Below are 25,635 nucleotides of genomic sequence, written 5' to 3' on the forward strand. Positions count from 1 at the left end.
CTACATCAATGACAAATGTTTTTCTGCCTTAAGTGGCCGCACTCCATAGGCTGTCCTTTAAACTCATGAATGAAATACGTTGATTGGAAAAACTTCTAAAACCATCCACCTCGGCGCTACTGCAAACCAAATGGTCCATTGTTGATAAGGAAACAACATTCTTTCCCCCGGCGATAACGTTTTCCCATCGAACGTTTCCAAACCGGGCAGTTCTGTTTGATTTAATTATGTACGTTCAGAAATTCAACCAGCGTATAGTTTACTTTTAACAGTAACACTTTATTGTACTGCATTTTGGTATCGATTAATTGCACGAATTTCATAAACAAGCAAAGGGGTTGAAAAGCAAAAGCTTCCTAAATGGGGGGAGAAAAAACAGTAAGTAATAAAAACTAACACATGTCGAACCACTTCAACTCTTTCTAATAGTTAACTTGGCCTCCGTTGGTTGACACACTAAAAGAGCACCAAACAGCTGCCCTTCTATGGCTTCTACAACTAGTATTGTATATCGCATGAGCGAGCAAAACGGCGCACGTTCATCCTTCTAAATAGGGGATGGAATCTTTGGAATCGTACGCAAAGCTTCCTTCTTTTCTACCTCACCGCTAACAGACTTAAGGTTTCCGCGTATTGTTGCTGTTCGAGTTGAGCTTGCTTTTGTTGCATTGCATCTAGTAGGCAGTCTCAACGACAACATCGAATACTTTGATGTCGCCCTGAATGTAGACGGCTTCAACCGTGCGCGGATTATCACGGAACACAAACTCCGCTATGAGCTTCCCATTCAGCGACACCTGATAGCTGGTATCCGTGCAGGCAATCTGTAGGTGGAACGGCTTGCCGGGCATGAAGTCGGTCATATTTTCCGACCGCTCCTCACGCTCCCACTTGCCGTTCATCCACGAGTTCCGGCAGATGACGTGCCGTCCGCCGACACTTCCGAAGCGCGGGTTCAGATGGAACTGAATGTTCGGATGGGGCCACACGTACGCGCTGCTCTGCAGGTTCACGTAGAACGAGTGGGGCAGCAGCTTAACCCGGCCGTACAGGTGAAGCTTTTTGCCCTCGGTAAACGGCTCCTGGAGGACGCCCGTGTAGGGCATCGGTTTGCCATCGGCTTCCGGCAGTGAGCGGGGTACGAGCGAAAGCGCATCGTGGTCGATCTGCTGGGCCTCCGGGGTCCGCTGTCGGATAAGCTCAAGCTCTAGCTGCGGATAGTACTCCATATAGCACTGATCTACGGCAACATCCCGCACGTCCCCTTTCACCTCCAGGGTGGTGATCTTCTTGTACGGCAGACGGTGCTTGAACGCGTTGAAGTGACGCCCATTCACGCAGATAAGAAACTCCCGCTCGGTCACCAGCACCTGCACGTTGAAACGCTGCCCACGGTGGAGGTTAAAGGAGAGCGGCGAGGCGACCTCCTCCTTGCCCCAGCATCCCTTTACGCGGCAGTTGCGCACGATGTAGTTCTGGGGTAGGCGCGGGTTGAAGTGAAGCGCGATGTCACCATTTTTCAGCAGCAGATTGACGGAAAATCGTTCACAGGTGAGCAGAATTGTGCCCGTCACGGCGAAACACAGCCCCGGCGATACCTCGGTGATGTTTTCCACCGTGTACACCACTTCGGTCGATGAGCTCTTGTCCAGGCTAACCGACCCAGGAGAAAATGCTTCCTGGTAGGCGAAGTCACAGCTATCTATAGATTCCGAAGACATTTCCGGTTCACTTTCCGGATCGTCGGCCGCGGGTGTCGAAAGGGATTCCTCGTTGCTAGCGTCCGGCGGGTAGTGTCGCTTCAGCAGGGCTTCAAACTGACGTTCCTTTCGGGTCACGGCCAACTGCGACCAGCATTCCTTCAACGAACCGCAGCGACCCTCAGCCAATGTGCTTCCGTACGCGAGCAGATCGTCGCCAATACTGAACACAAGAAAGGCAAGTACGGCCATTCGAGGCGATCGTACTACGACAAACTACCAACTCCTCACGTACATCGTCGAATGGTGCACAAGTACACGCGAAATAGATAGGAACTATCTTCAGACGAAAGTAAAAATACTGACAGGCAACGCGGGACGACGCAATAAGTACGACGGATGATGACTAATGTAATAATCTTTACAAGACTCCGTGAAATGAAGCACAATTTATTTTGACGAAGAAAACTCTGTGTACGATTGCAATCCGCTGATCTGTTTTTGTTTATCAATTTTGAATCCCCTGAAAAGATGACGTTTTGCTGTGCAAGTTGTTTTTCGAGCAGTTTCAAACGCGAGTTTTCGAGCTGTTAGCACCTGTAAAAAGTTTGAACTTTCAGTTCGTTGTACGTTTATCGAGTTTTTGTTTGCTTCGCTTGGGAATGGGTTTTCCGTTCAACTAAAACGCAACGCATTTGTCATTTTAAACTGTTACACAAATTTTTATTCAAACTCTACATTGTCCAATGGTCCTCCCTGGATATTCGATGTCATGTAGCACATAGGAAATGGTAGAAAAAAATCGGTTAAAAGCAAATAGTCAAACTTAAAAGTCGTTATAGATAAACAGATAAAAAAATAAAAGAGAAAAAATTCAAAATACTGATTACAATAAGTGGGAATTCTAAAAAGTAAACCAAAATTCCTTAAATTTTGCCCTTCAACTTGCCCGCTTTCTGCAGCGCCAACGCTTCACTTTTGGATAAAATTAATTTTTGCAACTTGACCGTCTTGCCACCGACATTCATCTCGACCGGTGCGTCCGCGTTCGGCTCACGCTTGACCGTGCGGACAACGTTGACCTGCACGGGTTCGCCAGCCTTTGCCGACTTTTGTGTCGTATTACGCAACGTAGAGAGCATTGCCGGATTCATAGTTTTACGCTGTGGGCCCGGCGCAAAACGTTTGCTCGATACCGGCTCGTCGGTTGCGGATTCTTTGTCGGCTGGTCGCTTTATGCCAGCCATCGGCTCCTTCGAGGGTGGTACGGCATACGATCGTCTGACCATCGATACCGAACCCTTGCTGGACGCTCCGGCAGCACTTGGGAACGTTTTTGGTGGCACATCTATTCCTACCCGCGTCTTGGGGAAGTTCATCGTGCCACTACGTTTGAGTCCACCTTCGACGGTGGATTTCCTGTCCGACAGCACTTTTTTGATTTCCTCGTCCAGTTTCGTGTGCTGCTGCTTCCGTTCTTCCTTTTTCATCACCACTGGTTCAACCTTCTTTATGGCAACATTTTCTTTCTTTCCTTCGCTTTCCTCCACCTTCGGGACTATCTTCGGTGGTCTTCCGGGCCTTCTTTTCGGTTCCACCACCATTGCCTGAGCAGTGCCTTTGGACGAGCCCTGGATGGGTGACTTATCTTTTTCAATCGGTATCATTTGCGGTTGCTTCTTTTCGACAACAATAGGCTGTGACGGTTTTTTCGGTGGGTTGGTCGTCAAAGAAGGCGCCGATTGCTCCCGCTTGATCGTCACACCTTTGGGCAAATTTTTCAACATCTCCGACACGTTACGCTGGGCCGTCTTCTTTTCCACCGCCTCCTGATTGCGTTTGAAAAACTCAACCATGCTCTTCTGGCGGGTCATATCTTTGCTTTTTGGAAGCGGTGATAGACGTTCCTGCTTCACTTGCTTCGGGTGTTTTGTTTGCGGAGATACCTTTGGTTTTACCTCCGATGGTGTTTCTTCCACGTATTCATTCACCTCGAATGTTTCTATCACTTGCTCATTCCCTTCCGGTTGCATGAATATGGCCGTGTCGTAATCTGAAATCGTAAGGAAAGGCGTTATGATCAACATTGGTCGAACAGTAAAAGGCAACCCTCATCACCTACCTTCTGGTTCAAGGAAAATATTTTCAATTTCCGAATTTTCGGAATCCAGTACCACATCCGTCTTCATCTCTTCGCCAGACGTCAAGCTTTTGCTATCTCCCTCAACTTTGGGTTGGTTCGCTGCGACCTCCTTCCGCGACGCTGCCTGCTCTTCATTTAGCTGCCGCTGCTGCTCTTCCGACCATTCGCACGCAAGCTCATCCGCGTGCTCATGCTGACAGTGAGCGTTTAACTTTTGCTCGCTCGTGTACAGCAGATCGCAATAGTCGCACGCATACTGGTTTTTCTTGGCATGCTCATGAATATGCGCGACCACCTCATCAATATCCTCGAACAGTTCGCGACACAGCGGGCAGACGAGTGTCTCCTTGGCGTGCACCTCCGAATGGGCAATTAGCTCGTTCTTACCGTCGAAACTCTGCTTGCAGTCGTTACATTTGTACTCGCACTGGCCCGCCGTATTGTGGGCGCGCAGATGCCGCGACAGATGATGGCTCAGCATGAACGACTTCTTGCAGAGCCGACACGGATACGGTCGACTGCCCGCGTGTGCCGTCAGGTGCCGTGACAGTGCGGCCGACGTGTGGAAGCTCATGTCGCAATATTCGCACTTGTGCGGAAGTTCCTTCGCGTGCACCGCGGCATGCCGCTCCAGGCCCTGCTTGTAGGCGAAGCTTTTCGGGCAGTCCGTACACACGAATGGACGATTTTTTTCGTGCGTCTGCGCGTGCTTGTCCAGCTCCTCCTGCGACACGAACACGCGCTCGCAGAACACACACGGATAGGTCAGATCGTCCTTGTGCTGCGCCTGGTGGCGCGTCAGCAGTGTCGATCGGGAGAACGCCGCACCGCAGATCACGCACCCGTACGGGCGCTCGCCGGTGTGCGTTGCCCTATGCTTGGCCAGATCGTACTTACTGAAGAAACGCTTATCGCACTCTTCACACGGGAAGTTTCGCTCGCGTTTGTGGTTTATCTTGTGCAGATCCAGTAGCTGCTTCAGCTTAAATGTTCGCGGACATTCGGTGCATGGGAATATATTTTCCTGTTCCGGTGACTCAACCGGCTCCGGCTCGAACTGCAGTATCATCTCCACCGTTCCATCGCCGGTGGTGACGAATTCTTCCTTCACGTTCTGCCGTTTGCTGGCCATGCTGGCTAGTCTGTTCAGTATGACAGGAGACTTTAAGTTTTGCTTCACCAACGGTTGATCCTTGTTTTGCTGGGCGGGAGGTGATTTCTGCTCGTCGTGATACTGGAGCCGTACACCCTGCTGCTTTGCCATTTTAGTCGGTGCGTCGCGTTTCGGCATCGGAGTCGATGTCAACAGTGGGGTGGACACCGAGACGACACTTTGGTCCCGCTTCATTGTCCCTGCAGGAGGCGTTCCCTGATAGCCTGTCGTCCCAATCCGTTGGGAAAGTTTCAAATTTTTCAAATCATTTGGACTCAGCTTGATGATATTGATCTTTCTTTCTCTATTGGATTCACTCTCGCCGCCAGAAGAAGCATTAATGATGTTAATCGTTGCATTGGCACGTGGATTTGCTTTGTGTTGTGAATCTTTTACGTTTGCCTGAAAAGAAAATTTAATTTGTACATGTTAACACGTGACTATAAAATGTGCATTTTATAGCACGTAAATAGACATTTTTGTAAATATTGATAGAATATTACTTACAGCGAAAGAAATCAATTCCTTAGGTAAGGAAAGTTTTTCTGGCCAAATTCCGGTGGTGAGAAACAGTTTCAATTGCGAATCAGCGGTCTGACATATTTGTTTGAACTGATAGTGATAGTTTAGCAAAATTCGACAGGTGTGACAGATCACCCCCGGCATACCATCGCCAGCATAAACCTGTTGTAGGAAAAAGAAACAATAGAAATTACAATCAACAGCATTCAAACGCTCATTTTCCGTTGCAACATTTAGCTTTTATGGCATCGAAATTCGCCCAGTCGGTACGAGCGAATGTGTCCGCGTTTGCCGCCATATTTGTTTTAGCTTGCTACTTTTTTCGCTCCCTCCTCCTCGAAAGAAGCCGTGGCTAGCGAGAGCACAAACTTTTCATTTTACGCGCAAAATGCCACAATCTACAGCCAGATTCTGCATTCCGCGAGACGAGCGCAACATGATTTACTCCTTTACGCACTTACCTCAATCGAAACGCAAGCCGTTATTTGCAGCGAAAGTGGCGTTTGTGGCGTCCGATTAGGGCCGGTTTGAGGAGTGAAGATCGAGCTCAAAGGTGCATCTTGCGCTAGGCAAAGGCGGCACATTTGCTTCGCTTTCAGCTGCTGGGGACGCAAAGCTTCGTCCACCACATCCACCGCGATCAATGTACGGTCACCCGATTGATCCATGGTGATTGAATTTAACTAGTTTCACACCCTGCACTGGGAAACTGCGCGTTTATAGACGAGCAAACGGGGAAAACACACACGAACCAGGAACCTTCCGATGCACCGCTCCGCAGCAGGTAAGAACACAGACTGAATTGAAGCAATTGGATTGAGTGCGATCGATCGATTGTAGATGGCGCAGGTAATTTCTGCAGCTGTCAAAAAAACGGGCGAAAACGGAGAACCACTTTTGCTTTACAATTAATGTGCATAAATTTAAAAAAAGAACATTTGCTATGATAAGTAAAATATCAAAAAGTCATTAAATCGTGTAGATTGTTGAGATTTTGTTAATTAAAACAGCATTTAATTTAATGAGAGATACGCTTTCTAGCGCCATCTGTTGATGAATCTGCTTGATACTTTTTCTGGCGAACGTTGATTTGACAATTGTAAATTAAAAACATAAACAACGTTCGGAAAAACAACGTGCTTCGTCGGTCGCCGGTTACGCTGCACACGATCATGGACACTACGGGAGAAGCTGATTGTGGAGCATATTTTGATAGCTATGAAGATCTTAAGGTATCCTGCGAAGTGTCTCTTAAAAGTCGGCAGTTTGTAAGAACACCCCTTTTCCATAGATTCACGAGCTGATGCTCTCGGACGAACCCCGACAAACCGCCTACCAAAACGCAATCTTGGGCAACCGGCAACTGTTTGCTGGCAAAACCGTCCTAGATGTTGGCGCTGGCACCGGAATCCTTTCCCTCTTTTGCGCCCAGGCGGGTGCTCGCAAAGTGTATGCGGTCGAAGCGTCCAATCTGGCCCACTTGGCCCGTGCCGTGGTGAAGGAAAACCGATTTGAACAGGTGATTGAGGTGAGCGAGTGCAAGGTCGAAGAGTTTCGCCTGCCGAACGACGAGCGGGTGGACATAATTGTCTCCGAATGGATGGGATTCTTTCTGCTCCACGAGGGTATGCTCGATTCGGTGCTGTACGCGCGGGACAAGTTTCTTAAACCGCACGGATTGATGTTTCCAAACACCGCCACCATTTACATTGCACCGTGCAGCGTACCGTCCCGGTTTGACCGGTGGGAGAACCTGTCCGGCGTTAGCATGCAGTGCTTCGGAAGGGCGTTACGTGAGCAATGTTCCAGCAAGCCCGAGGTGTTGACTGTGGCGTCGGAACATTTGCTTCACGAAGGCCATGTTATGACGTGGCTTGACCTAAAGGAAGTTACCAGCGAGGAGCTAAACAGTATCGAGGCGAAGGAAGTACTCGTTGCACAGAAGGAGGGCAAACTCCAGGGGTTTTGCATATGGTTCGATTGCACCTTTCCGGCGGCAGAGTCTGATGAGCAGATGAGTTCAGAAGTGATACTGTCCACGAACCCATCCGCCCCGGAGACGCACTGGAAGCAGACGGTTATTCTGCTTCCGGAACAGGCGTGTGAGGAGCTGGAGGCACGAGACCCGGTGGCGTTCAGTTTAACCATGACACGCAATCAGGACACAAACCGGAGGTAGAAACGAATCAAACAAAAAAAGCTTCTATATAATTTCCTTGTAATTTGAGAAATTTTCATTTTTAGGTACGATCTGCAGCTGACTCTCCTGGATGCGGAGACAGAGGAACACAATTTACCATGCGAATGTCAGATGACAAAGTGTATTTTAATGAAAGCCCATCTCGACTCAATGCAGGTCGATGGGTAACCAGGCGGACAATAAACGAACGTTCAAGGAACTCCAACTAAGCAGTTGTTTGTGTGTTGGAACTGAACCAATGGTTGAAATCCAGGCGAAGTAATAACTGAGATAAGGGCGCACTACTAGGGCCCGCCTTGAGACCGATGAGAAGCTTCAACAGAGAATCGACGTGGTTCATGAACCTGGAAGAAAAATTAAACATTAACCTACGGCGGAAGAACTGCACGTGCCATTAACTTACCCTTGCTCGTAGGTTACAAACTCCTGGCGTTCCATCTTTGTCATCGGATCCTTGCAGAGCATGCAGAACGAACAGAACCGATCGACGATCGAAAGGATACTATCGAGAATTGTGAGCACCGGATTTTCCTGCACCTGTATCACACCGGCCATGGTGGTCGTTGTGCCGAGTGAGGAAGATGGTTCGCTAGCGCTTGAACTGGCCAGCAGGAAGCATAAGCTGAGCACATTCACCTGGAATATCGTGTGCGCTCGTTGAATCCGTTCGAAGTCGGCCGGCCTGGTGGTGGTGTGGCTTATTACCCCCAGGAGAATGGCGAACTGGCTCTCCAGCACGTCCACCTGCAGGTAGTACTGTAGGTTGTTGATCAGAAACATCAACTTGTTGCGCAGCTGCACCACGTCCGAGTTGTGTTTGATGCGCTTTTCACGCTGATACGACCAGATCTGCAGCAGATCGTGCTGGATCTTTTTGATGCGCAACAGAAACCGGAACATTTCGTTGTACCGGTCGAGAATCTTGGGTGAAAAAAGTAGGTGCAACGGCCACTTGACCTTATACTTGAGCATTATGTTCCCGATGGCGCTCTTGGTGTCGTAGCAAATGCTTTCCTCCACTTCGTCGTTCCCGGGCAGCTCGAATGAAAACTGTTCGATGTCTTCCCCGACGTTGATACTGTTGGCGGCCAGCTGAAGGGCACGGTTAAGATCACGGGCGGTTCCATCGTTGATCTCCTTCCCGATGAGCAGCTTGAGCGATTGCGTTTGTACGAGAAACTCGGAGAACAGTTCACCCCGGCCGAGCAGAAAGAAATCCTTCATCAAGCGCAGCTGGCGTACCAGGTCGGCCTCCTCCACCACGATGACCGACATATGCATCGTCACTTGCTCCTTGATTTCGTCAACCAGATGCTCGAACTTGGTCACGTTGAGATTCTCTTCGTTTTGCAGCTGGTGAAACTTGCGGAACAGTTCCTGCTCCTGTTCGCCCCAAAGATTGTCCTTCGCGGCCGCCGACAATCCGCCCGTCCTACGGCCGGCGATCGGGGCTCGCCGCGCCCCCCGATCGATCGTATGCTGCCGCGGGTCGAAGTGACACATCAGCACCGTTTGGCCCACGAACAGGACCTTCTCGGCCCAGCTGGCTGGAAAGTAGTAGGGTAGCATCTCACGACGGATTTCGTACCGCCACAGTTCCGAGTTGATGCTCGCACTGTCCGAGAACGTGTTGACGGATGTTTGCGTGCGCTGCTGTAGGCCACCGGTGCTGATCGATCCCTTCGGGTTGCTTTCCACCTGCTGAATGAAGAACTCGCCGTAGTGGTCGACAAACTTGCCGTGCATTAGCCAACCGTACAGTTGCTTCAGGAAGATGACGTACACCGACTTTTGAATTCTAAAATCGTAAGAATGGAAATTATTTCACAACGTACTGGCCACAGCCTCGATCCACTTACGTTTTGACCGCCTGATAGTTTGCATCGTTCCCGTGCAGACAGTGTTGCTGCAGGTAGGGCAGCAAGGCGCACCCGTGAATCCTTTGCGTCACCACGCCGCTAACGAGTTGCAGAAGAAACCCAAACAACGATCGATACTGGCTTACTTGGTGAAAGATGAACATGAGCGAAAGATTCGGCCGCTTGAGATACTTGGCCTCCAGCTCGACCGCCAGATCTCGGTACGGTTTTACCACCAGCTCCAGCCCATCGACGAACGCCTGCAGATAGAGACCCTGCGGAAGCGGTTCCTCCGTGGGTTTCTGTTGCTTCGGTTTCAGCAGCCCAGCCGTCAGTGTCCCATACTGCTGTATGAATTTTTTGATCTCCTTATACTGGTTGGCAATGCGTAGTAGCTCTTCGAGGATGTGTATTTCACCCGGGTGCAAGAAGGTGGATGCCACTTCGGGGATCTTGTTGTACGGGCAAAAAGTATTCATATAAACATTCGATCACTGTAAAATGTTTTTAAAACTACTGTTTCGGGCTTACCGTAAAATTTTCGATCGGCAGCTCGGCATTGGAGGAGAATAAAGTGAACAGAATATCGTGAATCATTTTCAGCTGGCCGTCCGGCTCGCGCGCGGGCTGAAAATTGTATATAAACAGCAAACAACGGCAAAATGACAGATAGTCTGAACTGACAGCATTCTGCGCCGGGCGAAAAGTTTTATAGCATTATCAAAATATTGGTTTATAGCTCGATAGATCTGCGTAGCAGCGCCAATTTGTGTACGACGGGAATTCGATTACAAGTTTGTCGATGTAATTAATTTATCCGTTGGTTTTGAATTTTGAAATTCGAATTAACCGGTTTTCACCTGACACACAAACTCTTAAATTATAAGAAACAGATTTTTTTATTATTTTGCTCAACCACTCAAATTTTTAAATAGATACACCACATGAACTTTTTAACACAGTTTATTTAAACATCAATAATACACATCTGAAACAGTTGCTGGAACTTCATTCGCAACCTTTGTAAAAATTAAAAAATGCCATTTTTTACTCCCGTTTTTCCATCACTTCCTTTACTTACTGTTATCCTACTTCATGAAACCTTATCAAGCCGACATGTTTACGTATCGAAATGGTAAATAACATCACGGTATGCTCTGTGGCACATGTTACATTTACAACGGTTATAGGAAAAACCTGGTAATACACTCAGTCTGTTTGAAACCAGTGTCCATTCGCACGAACCTAAACCATGGCTCACTGCATAAACGTGATCTGCGGTGCTGACCTCGGTTCCCGGATCGTGCGCACAGTCATCAAGTTGTCGTTGTAGTACTCCAGCAGACAGTTCCGCTGCCGGCAGGTGCAGATGGCTTCATCGACACCGTAGCTTCCGTTGAAGATGGACAAACGCTGCGAGCCACTATCGGCCATTGCCGGTGCGTTGCCAATGTGCAGCTTGCGTTTGTGGCAGATGTAGCAGCCCAGGTGTGTCTCGTCGTGGGGGAGGATGCTTACCGTTGGTATTTGCTGATCGCTCGAGCTATGCTGGTGCGCCGACACGTGACGACCGGGAACCGTTTCCGACAGCATGCGTCGTAGCGACGGTCGGCTGAGGTTGGTTTGCGATTGGTCCGGTGTGCACAGGAGATCGGGTATGGCTGAGTGGGAAAATCAATTGTTAAAACTTGCGTGTTCTTTGGGGTTTCTCCTGACGTGCACTTACTCAAATTTGTGATCGCGTCGTTCGATCCGAAACGATCCATCCGCTTCTGATCATCCTCACCCTTCAGCCAGTACGTGCGCATCTCGCCCTTTCCCTTTACCTTGATAATGCCCCGCTCCTCACACTTGTACCCTCCGAGCTTTTTCAACAAGCCGTACGTCACGGATGAAATGTGGATCTTCAGCGCGTCACCCGTGCTCTCCATCCGGGACGCCGTGTTAACGGTATCCCCAAACAGGCAGTACCGTGGCATCTTCAAGCCGACCACCCCCGCCACACACTGCCCCGAGTGGATGCCGATGCGCATCTGTATGAACTCACCCGGCCGGTGCCGTATCTCCAGGTTCGAGATCGAGTTCAACAGATGCAACGCCATCGAAGCGATCTCCCCGGCATGCCGGTCACCGTTTCGCAACGGAAGCCCCGAGACGACCATGTACGCGTCCCCGATCGTCTCCACCTTGTACACGTCGTAGCTGGAGATGATGAAGTCGCAGCAGGTATACAGATCGTTCAGCATTTCCACCACCTCGAAGGGGGTGCTGTGGGCGCAGAGTTCCGTGAAGCCCACCAGATCGCTGAAGAAAATGGTAACGCAGTCGAAACATTCCGCTTCCACTCGTTCACCACGCTTGAGGGACTCTGCGACACTCCTTGGGAGAAGAAATATACACAAAATTCTTAACTCAATGAGACCTCCACGGTGCCGATGAAGACATACTTTGGCAGCATCCGCAATAGCAACGATTCCGTCTTTTTCTTCTCCTCCGAAAGCTGCAATGTCCGCTCCTGCACAATGCCCTCGAGATTGTAGGCGTACTTTTCCATAATAGCTAGCATGTTGTCGAAAATGTTGGACTTTCTGGCAAAGGGATCATAAAAAGTATCGTAACGTTTCATTTCAATGTCCTTCCAAACAGGTGCCACTTACAAACCCGCCTGCATTGGTTTCAGCTTCACACGCACCAGGCGTATGTCTGGCCGATCCTCGGGATCCTCTTCCCAACAGGCGTGCAGTAACTGAATCACGTACTCCGGTGCATCGAGCCCTCTCAGTGAGGGACGGAATATGCCGTACTCTTCGGGTGACATGACGCGTGCCACAATATCTGAAACAACGTGGTCGAGGAAAGGTTTAGATGATGACCCGTAAGTGTTTCTCAGTCATATTACCTTGCCAACTCATATTGATGTCACCCCATGGACCCTTCCGTCCGATGATTTCATACAGCACGATTCCAAACGAGTATACGTCCGCCTTCTGAGTACCGCGGGCCGGGAAGTTGGAGTCCCGCAGTATTTCCGGTGCTTTCCAAAGACTTCGGCGCAGTTCCTTCTCGAACCTGTAGCGCAAAAACAACATTCCTGCATGATTGAATGCTTCCCTTCGGGCCTCCCTTACTTGTTCGGTTCTTCCTGTCCCGATTTGAACTCCTGCAGTCCAAAGTCGGCTATCTGTGCGACCCAGCGGGAATCGATCAGGATCTTACTCGATCGCAGGTTACCGTGCGAACCGACGTCACTGTCGTGCAGGTAAATCAACCCCTTCACGATGTCGCTCACCAGCGACGACACGAACATGTGGTCTAGCTTCAGATCCTCGTTCGAGAGGACGTCGACTAGGCTGCCGCGGGCACAGTACGACGTTAGGATCGCTACCGTGCCGTGGTCGACCGATGCGCCGACGAACGTGATCAAGTTCTCGTGCCGTATCTCGCGCATTTGCTTCAGCTCCTTGCGAATGTTGCGCGTGATGTCGACGGAGCGCTTGTGGAGGTACTTAATGGCGGCGATATTGCCACGGTATAGCCCTGCAAAAGAACACAGGAAGTGGTACTTGGCGCGTTTCGGTCAGTAGTGGTGCTGCAAATCTTACCAATCGTTGTATAAGCACGTTTGTTCGCATCGCCTGTATTATTTACCATGATGCTTTGTTGACATACCTGGGAATGTAAAGAAAAAAAGCATTCAGATAAAATACTGAGCCTTGAAGCTGTAAAATAATGGCATCATTGTAGTTTATTATACTCGTCACAGTTTCCAATTTAATCTCTATAAAGATAATTTCAACATTATTTCTGTCTAGTCATGGCACATTTTTGTCTTGTCGTTTTATAAGAAAGTATGAAAACCACAACAGAAACACATAATCATTTTATAAATATTTTAAGCATAGTTCTCTTTTTAAAAGTTATCCATTTAGTGATCTCTAGTATGCAAGAACAAGTAAATTTATAACAAAATAAAACAAAGATTGTTTTCAAAATTGTCCAACTCCTGGCAGTGATCGAGTTGGCCATAACTTAGTTTCCCTTCCTGGTCATTTCGGTATGAAAACTCCTGTTTCCTATTTCACGTCGGGCGGGATTTTGCGCTACCTACAAGGTTTTTGCGGACCTCATTGTTGTAGAGCGCATCGGGTGAGGTGATTAGAATCACATCCTTCATGTCCACCTTCCACAGCAGGCACGCCAATGTCTGCTCGTAGCGATAATGTCTGCAAAACAAAAAAGGAGCAAGAAAGCACATCGTGGCGCAGGACCGGAAACCGGACACTCGCCGTCATTAGTATTGCAAAAGGCAGCGAGAGTAACGGGTCAGCGGGACCACGGTGGCATGACGTCACCGTGACTCCACGTATGTGTGTGTATATCGGAACGCGCTATACTACTTGAAGAGCACGACGGTGAAGATGGCCATGAACAGGATCACGACGAGCGCACCGCTTATGTAGCGCCAGTCCTTCGCCTTCGGGCGACACTTTTCGTTGTAGAAGCCGCAAATCGGTTCGGCGGCCGGTGGCCGTCCCTTCAGCCACATGATGGGTCGGTTCGGGTTGAGATAGCGGAACTCCGGCAGGGTGGTGCTGGTGGTGGCATTGCGCGCCCCGTACACAAACATTGCCACCGCTTGCATCGACATCTGCAGCGAGTTGTTCACCTTGTCGTCCTTCTGGAGCGCGATGACCGAAAAGTTACCCTCGGCGTCCCCATTCGGATCAATGTAAACCTGGCGGAGAAATGGATGATTTGAGATTCGCGTTGAAAGATACCAACCTCCGTCGGTGGAACGGGAGGCAACACTTTAGTATACACGATAACATCGTTCACGTTGTGGCGTCACCTACGTCGAAACCCTGGATTGAGTGATATGAACGGTTGAATATATGGCGCATAATCAATCTTCCATCCGTGATGTCCCCGCCGTCGCGTAAAACCTCCGTCGCGGCTCGTGCGTAGATGACGAGTGTATCGTACAGGTACGCGCCGTATATGGGGACCTGTGGAAGGAGCGAGAAGAAAAGAACAAGCAAAAGAAAAATTGGGAGACGTGAGTCAGTAACGCCATCATCCAAAGGAGATTCAGTCGAACGGAATGAGGCTAATCAAACACTATCGACTTCCACTCCTTGTCTCATCCGAAGCTGAGAGTTGTTTGCCATTCACACAAACTCCGGCATCGGAGAAGCCACATGCTATCGTCAAGAGTTTTCCAGACTTACCTGTATTGCATCGAATATTTTCTGATTATAAGGCAGCGGCACGTTGAAGGGGTCCATGCGGGAGTACAGCTTGAACTGGTGGCACAGGTTGCGATACTTGGGGTTCATTGGGAACGATGGCGATATTCGTAGCACCGACTGAAATGCTTCGTGCAGCCGCTCCTGGTCCTTATAGTTGTACCGCTTCCGGTTGTGGTACTTGTCCTTCGAGTACTTCTGGTAGAAGTCGGAATATTCTAGAGCAAACAGATTGGTGTTTGGACCAAAGGGTTATATTTGTGTGTAGCCATCCAGCGCCTACCTTGGTATATGCTACGCTGCACGGAGGGATCATAGATTTCATCGTCTATCGATATGACGATGTAATCGCCCGTACTGAGCAGCTTCCGGTTCTGCAGACATCGCACGAAATCCACCATTTCTATATGATCTCCCACAAAGACGTACACTGCGAGCATCAGGGATCACAAATGGATGTCAGTAAGTACACTTCTTCCTTAATTTCATTTAACAACTAATACCTCGTGTGTTTTGATAGGTGTCATCCACTATCTCCTGCAGCTTGTAGATCTTCGAAGGGATGTAGTCCGAGTAGATGCGGAAGTGGTTCAGCGTGAGGTTGTTGGATTCTGCTTGTAGCTGTAAATAATCACGAAACCGTCGTTGTTCACCATAGTTAGTCTAAGCGCATATTCTAATATCGAATAACATAAACAATCAAAGAGCTCATTGAAAATCTTTCCTCGACAGTCCAATGTACCGCGTTGGGGAACTGTATAATGCAACGTTTATGGACTATCATAATTTCACGCACCATAAAACGAACACATTTCTTCGTGCAAAGGTAAACCATAAACCTATGGGGAAAACAAATGTTTCACCACAAACACGGATGTTCGGGTTTTAGCGTGGATTGCAATGGCAGAAGCTTACCTTTATGGCAAGCGCAATCTCCATACTCCAGGCCGGATGTTTGCCGGCGACGATGCTGAAGCAGTGCCAGTTGTTGGCCAGCAGCAGGGCGGCCACACTCTTCGACACCTTCGTCGCCGGTGGAAGCGTTCGAGCGAAGCTGCTGTAGACCGTTTTGTCCGAAACCGCGATGTCGGCGCATTTCTATGGTAAAAAACAAGGAAGGGAAAGCCCCGGTTCCGCGAGAGCATGATCAGTCTGGTGAAACTCGAGCCCGAACGTTGGTTGGGATAACTCACGTAGGATATCATTGGTAGGTTCCAGGCGGACGCAACCAGCGCCTCGGAAGTGCACGTTTCATCCGGTCCGATGAACACCACGATGCCACTGTCACGCATTTCCGTCATTTTTCTGTTCCAAAGTATGTCGCAGGTGTGAAAAATCTTCGTCGAAAACGGGAAAAGAAAAAAATCCCACCCCCATACTCACTTTATCGGGAAAGCCTTCAGTGATTTTTGCGCCCCAATGTCCACGGCTTTGAGGCGCAACTTTTTACCGGGCAGCAGCGTCGAGTCGTTGTTGATTGTTTCGACCGCAAGGAGCAGCGCGCCCAGGACGACCTGTGAGGGTGGATGAAATGTCGGTTTATAAACGCATCACCAAATACTTGCTCCTCAAACTCAATCACGTGCTTAATCGGGAAGAAGTTACGCAAGTCAATCTAATATGATTATCCTGTGTCGAGATTGAGTTGGAGTCAATCAATACAAAGTTACTGTAGTTCCGATAACAGGGGTTTTATGATGTAATCAAATCCGACGGTGTGGTGAGTTCAATGATTTCTGTTACTTGTACCATTGATCAATGACTGTAAAATTAATCCTAATAAATTGTTGCTTTGTACTCGATATCAAAACTAGCACTGTCGAAAGTACAGAAGGGCCACATTTTAAGCGTGAACTACTGGGCGCCTCCATTAGGAAACGAGATGCGGTGTTGCCAATAACATTTAATTTTAATTTTAACTTTAATTTTTGATAGAAATGTGCGACCAGCGTTTATAAATTGGATTTGAAGGTAATTATCAGAAAGCGTAATAATCAGGAAGGGCTCTCATTTTTGCTTTCAAACATTGGTGATCCAAATTCGAATAGGGTAACGGTACCAATAGTGGTGCACTTAGTAATGTAACTAACAATATGATGTAATTTATAAGTGTTAAGAACACAATATTTTACATATTTGAATCAAGTATGATCGAAACACGACTGGAAAACATTTATTTTCACCGAAAACCATTAAAAATACACGAAAAAAAGCGTATATTTCTTCCGATTTGGTTGCTCCTATAATGGTGGTATGGTTCCTACAGTAGTGGTATCGTGTTCCTATAGTGGTGGTAGTACTTGGAAATGACTGAATAAATTTTGACTGTGACTTATTTTTGAAGCATATATAAAACAGAATGGTCAAATTACTTAGGCCAATGCATTTTCTTGGTCATAGACCAATGGATTGGCCTCATAGACTACTTATAAACCAATGCATTTTGCAGCGATTTATAGCCTTAAGGAAATCATGGCATACCTGATAAATTCTTAAGAAATCCAGCATATTAGTACAACCTGTTTAGAAAATATTAATTTTGGAGCCTTCATTTATTACGAAATGAGAAGGTTTGTCTTTTAAACACCCCGCAGAAGATCAAAGAACATTTCATAGAAGAACAAATATCTCCATTGTATTTACTTCGTCGTAGATCTGGAATTTTGTTCCACTACAACCACTATTGGTACTAGCCCCACAATAGGAGCACTTACCCTATACAATATTTGAATATACAATAAATATAAATTCTTAAAATGCTTCCTTTCCAGCTTTTGCAATGTTGCAGTTGGCAAAAGTTGACCAGAACTGAACATCATTAGGAATAAAGCCACAGGTAACTGTTTCAGTGTCTTATAAATTTAAGGTTACAAACTTGGTATTTATTGGTACATGTACTGGAAGTAACGGAGGCACGAAGGCAACCAACATTTATCTACAAGTACTAAAAGGATTCCGATGATTTTCTCAAACCGATGAACTATGCTTGAAACTGTAGAAAACTTCTCTTTCATTTGAAGCGTGGTATAAACATGCCATACGACTATCAACGTACTCAGTGTGACTAGGTCAGATAAATCACAATTATCATGCTAACCACCAGCGTACGCTAGTGTGGCAATTTCAATTCCCTCCCTGGGAATGACGCTCCGTGACCAACCCGGTCACCACATCGTACTCCATATCAAGCACATTACCACCCAGCGCGGGTCGGCAATCAAGTTTCAATTCCCGTTACCTACCGGCGCCCAGCCTCACCTTGAAGACCTTGACCGAGGTGGGTCCCTACCTTGGAGTGTACGTAGCCGGCCAAGAATCCCACGTACAGCTCGTCCCCGGTGCGATTACGGCCGATACCGGGTGGCATCGCCATCGCCCCTTGGGTGACGTTACCGCGCGCCAGCCCACCGTCGACGGGGGTTCGTGGACAATCGCAGGACATTCGGGCGACAGCTGATGCCATCGCGTGCGAAATCTGTGGCCCGGAGGGAAGAAGCCGGCCCGCCAGAAGCAGGAGAAGCAGCGTAGGCGTGACCGTTGTTGTCCGAGGCATTCCTTATCTATCGGGGGCCGGTGTGCACCAGCACTCCAGTTGGCGGTAGGTTTTCCTATCAGGTTAATTCTGCAACGAAAGAAAAACGTACTGTACATAGTTTTCTTTGGTCGAAAGTGAGAGACCCCCAGCTTGGGCGATATTTTTTCCAATTAATTTACACCTGCTCAACCATATTTCCTGTTTTAAAGAGGACTTTTCAGCTGAAACTTATTTCCCACCAATAATTTACCAACGGCTGGTTCCTGGAAAAAGCTGTTTCCATGGAAGGAAAGGAAAAGTTTGGGCTGGCTTTCAAAATCCGCTCCTAACCGTGAAATGAATCTACTTTAAATTTGCGAAATTAACAGAACCTTCAAGGTACCCAAGTTAATCGTCTTAGGAGAAAAAGAACAAGCGTTCTGCTTCGTTGTCGACGAGGTAAAATTTGATTCCTCATTAATACTGTGTTACTAATTCTATCAGAGCATTTAGAATTGTTTATAGCCCAATACCGTGTACAGTATTGATTGATTTTCTTAACAATTGTAGTTTAAAACGTATTGTTTCTTATAACATTTTTCGACGAGAAGTACTTTCACCTTTAACCCAGTTTATGTGAGCTTTGAGGGGAGAAGAGCAAACTTAATTATGTTATTTTCAAAACAAAATGCTTCTTTTGCACACAACAACACATTCATTCAAAGACCAACGTACCGAGTCTCGGGGTTTCTCGTCCAAACCGATTACTCGTATGATATATTTTTATTACTTCGCCCGGCCAGCGAGTAAGCTGTTCTCGATTCCTTTTGTCGCCCGGGATGAGCTTAGTTATCCTGCCGAGCGAAAAGAAAAACTGCGCCCAGCGGCCAATCCGGTGCGTACAAACGATGTGGAAATTAAGTTTGGTGTGCTCACAAACACCCTCGCATCACTTGCGCTTCACTTGCCAGGCCGGGGTCATAAAGTAGAACTAGAGCAGTAAAAATTATGATTATTACAAATGGCAAATGGCCGTTCGTGTCTTGTCTTCCGAGGGGTTTCGTGTGGGTAAAACTGTCGACGACTTTCTACACACCAGAGCGTCGAAGTTTCTTGTCGTGTGGAAGAGTGCAAGATACCGGATGGCAGGCCCCGATCAACGCCAGGACACCGGGAACGATGTAAATCCCTTTTATGAGGGAACCGGTGAAAAGACGGAAATCATGTTTGCTGCTCAAATGTGGCGGGATAATAGCGTATGCGTGTGTGTGTGTGAGCATTTGTTGGGAGCCGCTAACCAAATTCCGAGCGGGAATAGAAATGTATTTTAGTGACACTTTGTCTTTATGATAGTGTCCATTAACTACAATTGTGGTGAATATAAAAATCTTAATATCAGTCTACGGAAACATGTTTAGAATTCATATTCAATATTGTTTTGTTTAGGTTTGAAATAAACTATTAGTGATAAGGTTTTGTAATATCTGTAGTCTTATTTACATTCCAACAAATTTCACCAATTTATCCACACACTTACATACTATCGTGTTTATTTTAATCCATTGAGACTATGATCTTCAACGTAAAAGCTTTACCTTCAAATGAACATATTGCTTCAAAGTTGAGTCTATTTAAATTTACAGTTTGAATTTCAAAGTGATTTTCACATTCAATGAAATATATTAAGCCCACATTGTTTTACCACCGAGTTTGAAGGTGTATCTTGGAACTTCTTTTTGACAAATCAAAAGTGCTAACCCCTAAAACACCCATTTGTGCTTGCATAAAAAGAGGTATACTACTGAGAAAGAGAGAACAAACTTTGCAATAGTCGAGTGAGCTTTTATGATCTTCTATTGAGGTACTGTTTACAAAACAAAACCAATTTTTAGTAAGTAACATGGTAAATGGCTAAATGTGTCATCCAATATCGATGTTTTTTGTTTCCAATTATTATAATGTATGATTTTAAATAAATTTACTTTCGAGATGAAGATACTCTTTTTACTTTTTATTTTCGTTTAAAGTGTTTGCTTTTAGAAAATAAGAACAAATAAAACGGAAAGTCCTTAATGATATTTCACTCTTCATCCGGAAAGGAATCCGGAAAATGGTCACGCTACACTACGCCCTCCACCATTTCCCAACCATTTTCTACGAAAACGATTGTGTCGCAAAATTAGACCATCATTGTGCTCGACCCAAGTTTGCTTTGGCAGAAGTTTTCCTTTCCGAACGGCCCACTTTCTACCGGTGCGTTCCATTGAGTAAACTTGCCACATTAAAGTTCAACCGACTGAAGCTGCAAACTGTTGCTTTTTCCCCTTCCTTGACCGAAAGGGAAAGGGGGGAACCCTTTTTCGACACCGGGTTCCCTGTGCGGCGACAAACTTCTAAGAGAGCGTGCAAAGGATGTGCACCACTTTGCCGGGACTGCTCCCCGTTATAAATGGTATGAAATTGTCACCAAAACGACGCGTAGCCCTGGGACCGCCCGGTGATAAATTTATCTTCATTTTCGTGGATAATTAATTTGTTTTCCAGCGACCGGTTTCGATGGTCCAGCCTGCGTGTGCCTGATCATTGCGGACACGTTTGTTTAAATGTGAGTGAATTAGGGAAGAAAAACAAAAAAAAATAATAAAAAGTTAGGATATGTAGGTAGCGCCCATGATGACCACGATGAAATGCTCCTAATCCATGTGGCGACATATGAGAACCACCGTCCCACGTGTTTCGATCGAATTTGTGGATTAAACGTGGCTTAAATAATTTATTACACTATTAGCGGGTATCGAAATGAGGTTTCATCTCCGACGAGGCGAATTTTCTTTCCGTGAGCAACGGTTTCTGTGTCTGTTGGTGATGTGTAATTTGCGATGATCTTTTATCTAGATACTCTATCTTGAGCTTGTTTTTCTTTTCAATGTACTGGCATGAGATTGTTAAAAATTTATCTATTTAATGAACAGTTTTTTAACTCACACTACACTTCTCAAAACAATTGGAAAACGAATCGCTATTGTGCGTCCATCGTTTCCTCGAAACACTGTTTACTTAACACATGACTTTTTCCGAATCACAGCAGACGCTTGAGTTGCTATACTAAATTTAACGGATTTCCACCGAGTAACGATTGCTGCACAAATTGATTTTTAAAATAATTTGTTTACAACATGGACCACCCGGGAAAATTTACCCGAACTACCCTGGCCACACGGCAGAGCATGGTTGCAATCATGTTCACTTGTTCCGACACACGTTCACGCATTCATGGTGACTTTTATTCCGCTAAAAAAATCACTTCACACACCATCAGACCTGCCTTCCTTGTCGCACCAGGGATGGTAATTTCGGTGGCCCCAAAGTCAATTCAACCGGGGGCATTGAAATGAAGTTTAATTTTAATTTCATTGGCATAGGACCCACGTCGGAGGCAGCGACGAACACACACACACACACACACCTTGATACCCACAAAAAGGACACGTAATAGGAAACGCGAAAAGGAAAGCAATCCCGAATGCTGCGGTTTCACTGTGGCGCGCTTATCCCTGATTAATCCGCTCGTGAAAAATCCTATTACCGGGGCGACTGCACCCAGCACGGGGTCTACGGTTTAACGGTCACTGTCATAAAAAAAGAGAAAACAGGAAAAAAAACTGGAAAACCTTAACAAACTTAGCCACATGAATTTTAATACTATTTTATTGCTCCATAGTAAAACATCCGTCTACGAACCATTCGATGTATCCTTGATTTTTTACCCGGACATGCCACGATTAAACCACCTCACCAAGCGTGTTTTATTTTATATGTTCTCGGAATGCTTTTATTTTTCACCCCGCCAGGACTTGTGACGTTATTTTTTCACCACATCGTTTCCACCCATTTTAATGCGATCTAATTGACATCAATTGAAAACCCATCCTTCGGGAGTGCGTTGGTTGGGTGTAGCGTCGACGGAAGGAAAACGTGTGACTCGTGTCCATTCCCTTGTGTTACTTTTTATGTTTTTTAATTTGGATTACTTTTTTCCATATTAACCACCCCCTGACCCCGGCCCGGTGCGAGGTGCGTTGTTCCAATTAAAAGTTATCGGTAATTTTAAACCCTACGAACACTTCCCAGATGCACTGAGTAACGCGGGGAAGGCGGGTCACTGGGATAACGTTTCACTTTCACTGACCACTCTGGCGGCTAGGAGGGAAATTGGCGTTTACTTTCTTCACTAACCTTCTAGCCGGAAGTGAAAGGGGTATTGTACTCCACTCGAGAGAAACAAGGGGAAAAGGATGATGCCACTAATGTCCCGTCCCAGGGATGCCGGTTGATGCGGGCACTATCCTTGCTGGCAACAGACTGTCCGATGCCGGAGTCGGCACTTGTTGCTTTATATACATTTTACGGAAGTAACGCTCGCCCGAACCGAGAACGATTCGGCACCGACATTCCGGAGCGCAGAGTGTCGCTCGAACCAGCGATCTCTCCCGGAGTTGCATCCGCAGGCAATGCGGAGAGTGTTGTTTTTCCCGCAGCTGGTCGTGTTTTCCCTACATTCCTTGCGGGATATGTCCTGGCTCTCAGACGGGAATCGAACGCGGGAAAAGCTGACAGTGGATCATCCGGTCGGAGGGTTTTTTTTAGAAGAATTTATTTACTTCCACCTCCGAGCACGTGCTGCGACGGCAAACATCGATCGACGTGCCGGGATCGTTGGGTAGGATCGTTTTATGAATGAATGGGCAACTCCTCGCTTTAGTTTGTAAATACTATGTTATCAAATACATAACATCGCCCGTAAGCTAGGTGCTACATTGGATGTCGTCATGATTAAAATGGATTAGTTTATTTTAATTGAATTCTCACTTCGGAAGTCGTTTAACATTGCACATATGTCTGATATTGTTGAAAACATATTTGATACATGATCTGGATTAATCAGTAAGCTATCGTAAAATCACTCCATGTATTCAATTGCAATCAAATCACTTGACCCCAACTAATGGGACAAGAGATCTGCATAATAAATCAACATTAATGAACCGGTAATCTCAGTGCCCTTAGATGAGAACAATCGAAAAATTTAATTATTAAATAACAAACAAATTAGTATACACATAATGGATTCTCGAAACGAGCTTGATGAACTAGTTATTCGGTTTCATAAAATGAGACAGAATAAATGAAAACAAAACAAGCTCACCAGTTGAATTTTAAGCTTCCGTTTATTATTTCATCAGGTTACATAGTTCACACGTTTTGATCAGATAGAAACATTCAAGTATTTCTGTACGGTAATGTTTAGTTTGGCAAATTGCTGAACGGATGTAAACTTCGCTTTACTGACCAAACCAGTTCTTACTATGGAGTAACAAACTAACTTGTGGTACTAGAACTGCTTCTACATATCGAACGTCCTACTCTGTTCAGTTATTTACATTGAATGTAATGGTTAGAAATATATTGTTTGAGCGCCAAACGAAGCAAAGAAAACCATACCATCAGTAAACGATTTGAATTGATAAAATAGGTAATGAAAAAATGTCAGCGAAAAAATTCAGAAACAAATCTGTAAGGTACTTAACTTAAGGTAATTCGGGTTCGCGTTCCTAATGAGGTTCGATTATGGACAACATGTGCAAACGTAGTGCGCAAAACATCATGCTCAGAGTGAAGCATTCCATTTTATCCATCTTGACGATCTGGCGGCGGAGGCCTTCGTTCTGCGGGTTCAGTTCCATCTCCTTTACAACTGCTACTCGCTTCTCAATGTACTCGCCAACATGAGAATAACTGTCATTCACCAGCTTTATAAGTCTTCGCATAACCTCATGCATATCCTTTACTTCCTTGACATATCCGATACGCGTCTTTTCCACTTCTGCGATAAAAAATTGGAGCTTATCGCAGTCCCCCAACAGGATTTTAATAAAGGGCTCTACTTGGAATCTGAGCTTGAACATAAGTCCGCTGTTAATGGCATCCTTCAGCTGTGGAACTTGAACGTTAGACCCTTGGATAGTTTCGGCAAAGTAAAGCGCCCCAAAATCAGGGTCTTGTAGCAGATCGGTCAACGCGGCAATCCGCATTGGGAAACTTGTTTCAATCAATGGCTTGAACTGCTTGATCGCTTGTTCCATGTTTTGTAGTTGAAAAAAAACTGCCTTCGCTGTACACCGTTAATATGATGGTCTTATTTGACTATTCTCGTTCAACCGGGTCTCGAAACTAGTGATGAGAAGAAGGAATAGCTTCTTATGATCCGATCTGCTCTCTTGATTATATGATCTGATCTGATCCGAAAATATGAGAGCAAATGCTCCATTATGATCCTAGTGACGCCATTACCCGTAGCGCTATGGCGATGTGTTCTGATCTGATCCAATACGCTCTTTGCCGGCAGACCTATGGCGATGTGATCTGATCTGCTCCATTATGATCCTAGTGACGCCATTACCCGTAGCGGTATGGCGATGTGTTCTGATCTGATCCAATATGCTCTTTACCTGTAGACCTATGGCAATGTGATCTGATCTGCTCCATTATGATCCTAGTGACGCCATTACCCGTAGCGGTAAGGCGATGTGTTCTGATCTGATCCAATATGCTCTTTGCCGGCGGGCCTATGGCGATGTGATCTGATCTGCTCCATTATGATCCTAGTGACGCCATTACCCGTAGCGGCATGGCATTGGAGTACGATTATGCTCTTCTGATCTGATCCGATCTTTGACTGAGAGCAAATGATCTGATCTGCTCCTGAAATTTTGGAGTTTTCTCATCACTACTCGAAACACAACTTTTAGCTGACAAGATGCTGAGCTTGAACTGTCGGTGAACACTAGTGTTGGCAGAATCGGGATTCGGAAGATTTGAAGATTCGATCCCTAGAGGGATTCCAAAGATTTGAATCCCATTTGACGGATTCTAAAGATTCGAATCCCATCTGACAGATTCTAAAGATTTGGACGGTCGTCATCGATTGCACAAGGAGGTACATCTTAGATTTCCCAACTAGCAAAAGGGGACCACTTTCCGGAGTAGGGCAGGTATTTTCGCACAGTTTTGGTTAACACCGCCAGCTATCAACGGTTGATAGTGTGGCGAAACCCACCAGTACTACTTAAGGGACCTGATCTTGTTCCTTGCATACAACGGTCCCGAGCAATCACCTCGAAAGATAAATCCCCGAGTCCCCCAAGGTTAACGAGGCACCACCTTCCGGAGTGTAAAAGGGTATTTCTGCTCTGTTTGTAGTTCACACCGCCAATTACCATTGGTTGATAATGTGGTGC

At 46.4% G+C, this 25,635-nt stretch overlaps 5 protein-coding genes across 5 annotated transcripts; 1 reads left to right on the plus strand and 4 right to left on the minus strand.

The window, feature by feature from the left end:
* Positions 1–264: 264 nt before the first annotated feature.
* Positions 265–2,128, minus strand: LOC131262707 (galectin-6-like). The gene has a single exon (XM_058264767.1). The coding sequence runs from the start codon at positions 1,950–1,952 to the stop codon at positions 675–677; it is 1,278 nt and encodes a 425-aa protein (XP_058120750.1). The 5' UTR covers positions 1,953–2,128; the 3' UTR covers positions 265–674.
* A 275-nt stretch (positions 2,129–2,403) lies between these two features.
* On the minus strand, positions 2,404–6,287 carry LOC131263187 (transcriptional repressor CTCF). The gene is made up of 4 exons (XM_058265350.1): positions 5,980–6,287; positions 5,504–5,680; positions 3,823–5,398; positions 2,404–3,753 (listed from the first exon to the last, which is right to left on the minus strand). The coding sequence occupies exons 1-4, from the start codon at positions 6,184–6,186 to the stop codon at positions 2,627–2,629; spliced, it is 3,087 nt and encodes a 1,028-aa protein (XP_058121333.1). The 5' UTR covers positions 6,187–6,287; the 3' UTR covers positions 2,404–2,626.
* Positions 6,288–6,650: 363 nt separating this feature from the next.
* LOC131266452 (protein arginine N-methyltransferase 6) lies at positions 6,651–7,923 on the plus strand. The gene is made up of 3 exons (XM_058268983.1): positions 6,651–6,750; positions 6,810–7,693; positions 7,763–7,923. The coding sequence occupies exons 1-3, from the start codon at positions 6,691–6,693 to the stop codon at positions 7,884–7,886; spliced, it is 1,068 nt and encodes a 355-aa protein (XP_058124966.1). The 5' UTR covers positions 6,651–6,690; the 3' UTR covers positions 7,887–7,923.
* On the minus strand, positions 7,917–10,174 carry LOC131266450 (gamma-tubulin complex component 4 homolog). The gene is made up of 4 exons (XM_058268982.1): positions 10,109–10,174; positions 9,578–10,029; positions 8,122–9,516; positions 7,917–8,062 (listed from the first exon to the last, which is right to left on the minus strand). The coding sequence occupies exons 1-4, from the start codon at positions 10,172–10,174 to the stop codon at positions 7,924–7,926; spliced, it is 2,052 nt and encodes a 683-aa protein (XP_058124965.1). The 3' UTR covers positions 7,917–7,923.
* A 370-nt stretch (positions 10,175–10,544) lies between these two features.
* On the minus strand, positions 10,545–24,480 carry LOC131264192 (guanylate cyclase 32E). Its single transcript, XM_058266480.1, has 18 exons — positions 24,283–24,480; positions 18,113–18,298; positions 16,207–16,337; positions 16,017–16,128; positions 15,739–15,921; positions 15,327–15,444; positions 15,107–15,253; positions 14,806–15,041; positions 14,431–14,583; positions 13,975–14,312; positions 13,686–13,800; positions 13,180–13,246; positions 12,706–13,114; positions 12,477–12,646; positions 12,235–12,412; positions 12,025–12,165; positions 11,298–11,956; positions 10,545–11,238 (listed from the first exon to the last, which is right to left on the minus strand). Exons 1-18 carry the CDS (start codon positions 24,478–24,480, stop codon positions 10,835–10,837), a joined length of 3,945 nt encoding a protein of 1,314 aa, XP_058122463.1. The 3' UTR covers positions 10,545–10,834.
* Positions 24,481–25,635: the final 1,155 nt, after the last annotated feature.

The sequence above is a fragment of the Anopheles coustani genome, chromosome 2, assembly GCF_943734705.1.
Source record: "Anopheles coustani chromosome 2, idAnoCousDA_361_x.2, whole genome shotgun sequence".
Lineage (NCBI taxonomy): Eukaryota > Metazoa > Arthropoda > Insecta > Diptera > Culicidae > Anopheles > Anopheles coustani.

Excerpts from the sequence above, each read along its gene's own strand:
- LOC131262707 (XM_058264767.1), bottom strand. The coding sequence starts at position 1,952 with ATGGCCGTACTTGCCTTTCTTGTGTTCAGTATTGGCGACGATCTGCTC.
- LOC131263187 (XM_058265350.1), bottom strand. The coding sequence starts at position 6,186 with ATGGATCAATCGGGTGACCGTACATTGATCGCGGTGGATGTGGTGGAC. Across the intron at positions 5,399-5,503 it reads AGGAATTGATTTCTTTCGCT|GCAAACGTAAAAGATTCACA; the intron begins GTAAGTAATATT and ends TTTTCTTTTCAG. Across the intron at positions 3,754-3,822 it reads TATTTTCCTTGAACCAGAAG|ATTACGACACGGCCATATTC; the intron begins GTAGGTGATGAG and ends TTACGATTTCAG.
- LOC131266452 (XM_058268983.1), top strand. The coding sequence starts at position 6,691 with ATGGACACTACGGGAGAAGCTGATTGTGGAGCATATTTTGATAGCTAT. Across the intron at positions 6,751-6,809 it reads ATAGCTATGAAGATCTTAAG|ATTCACGAGCTGATGCTCTC; the intron begins GTATCCTGCGAA and ends CCTTTTCCATAG. Across the intron at positions 7,694-7,762 it reads AATCAGGACACAAACCGGAG|GTACGATCTGCAGCTGACTC; the intron begins GTAGAAACGAAT and ends TTTCATTTTTAG.
- LOC131266450 (XM_058268982.1), bottom strand. The coding sequence starts at position 10,174 with ATGATTCACGATATTCTGTTCACTTTATTCTCCTCCAATGCCGAGCTG. Across the intron at positions 9,517-9,577 it reads AACTATCAGGCGGTCAAAAC|AATTCAAAAGTCGGTGTACG; the intron begins GTAAGTGGATCG and ends TTACGATTTTAG. Across the intron at positions 8,063-8,121 it reads TTTGTAACCTACGAGCAAGG|GTTCATGAACCACGTCGATT; the intron begins GTAAGTTAATGG and ends TTTTTCTTCCAG.
- LOC131264192 (XM_058266480.1), bottom strand. The coding sequence starts at position 24,480 with ATGGAACAAGCGATCAAGCAGTTCAAGCCATTGATTGAAACAAGTTTC. Across the intron at positions 18,299-24,282 it reads TGTTCAAGCTCAGATTCCAA|ATTTCGCACGCGATGGCATC; the intron begins GTAGAGCCCTTT and ends TCCGGGCCACAG. Across the intron at positions 15,922-16,016 it reads ACCTACCAATGATATCCTAC|AAATGCGCCGACATCGCGGT; the intron begins GTGAGTTATCCC and ends TTTTTACCATAG.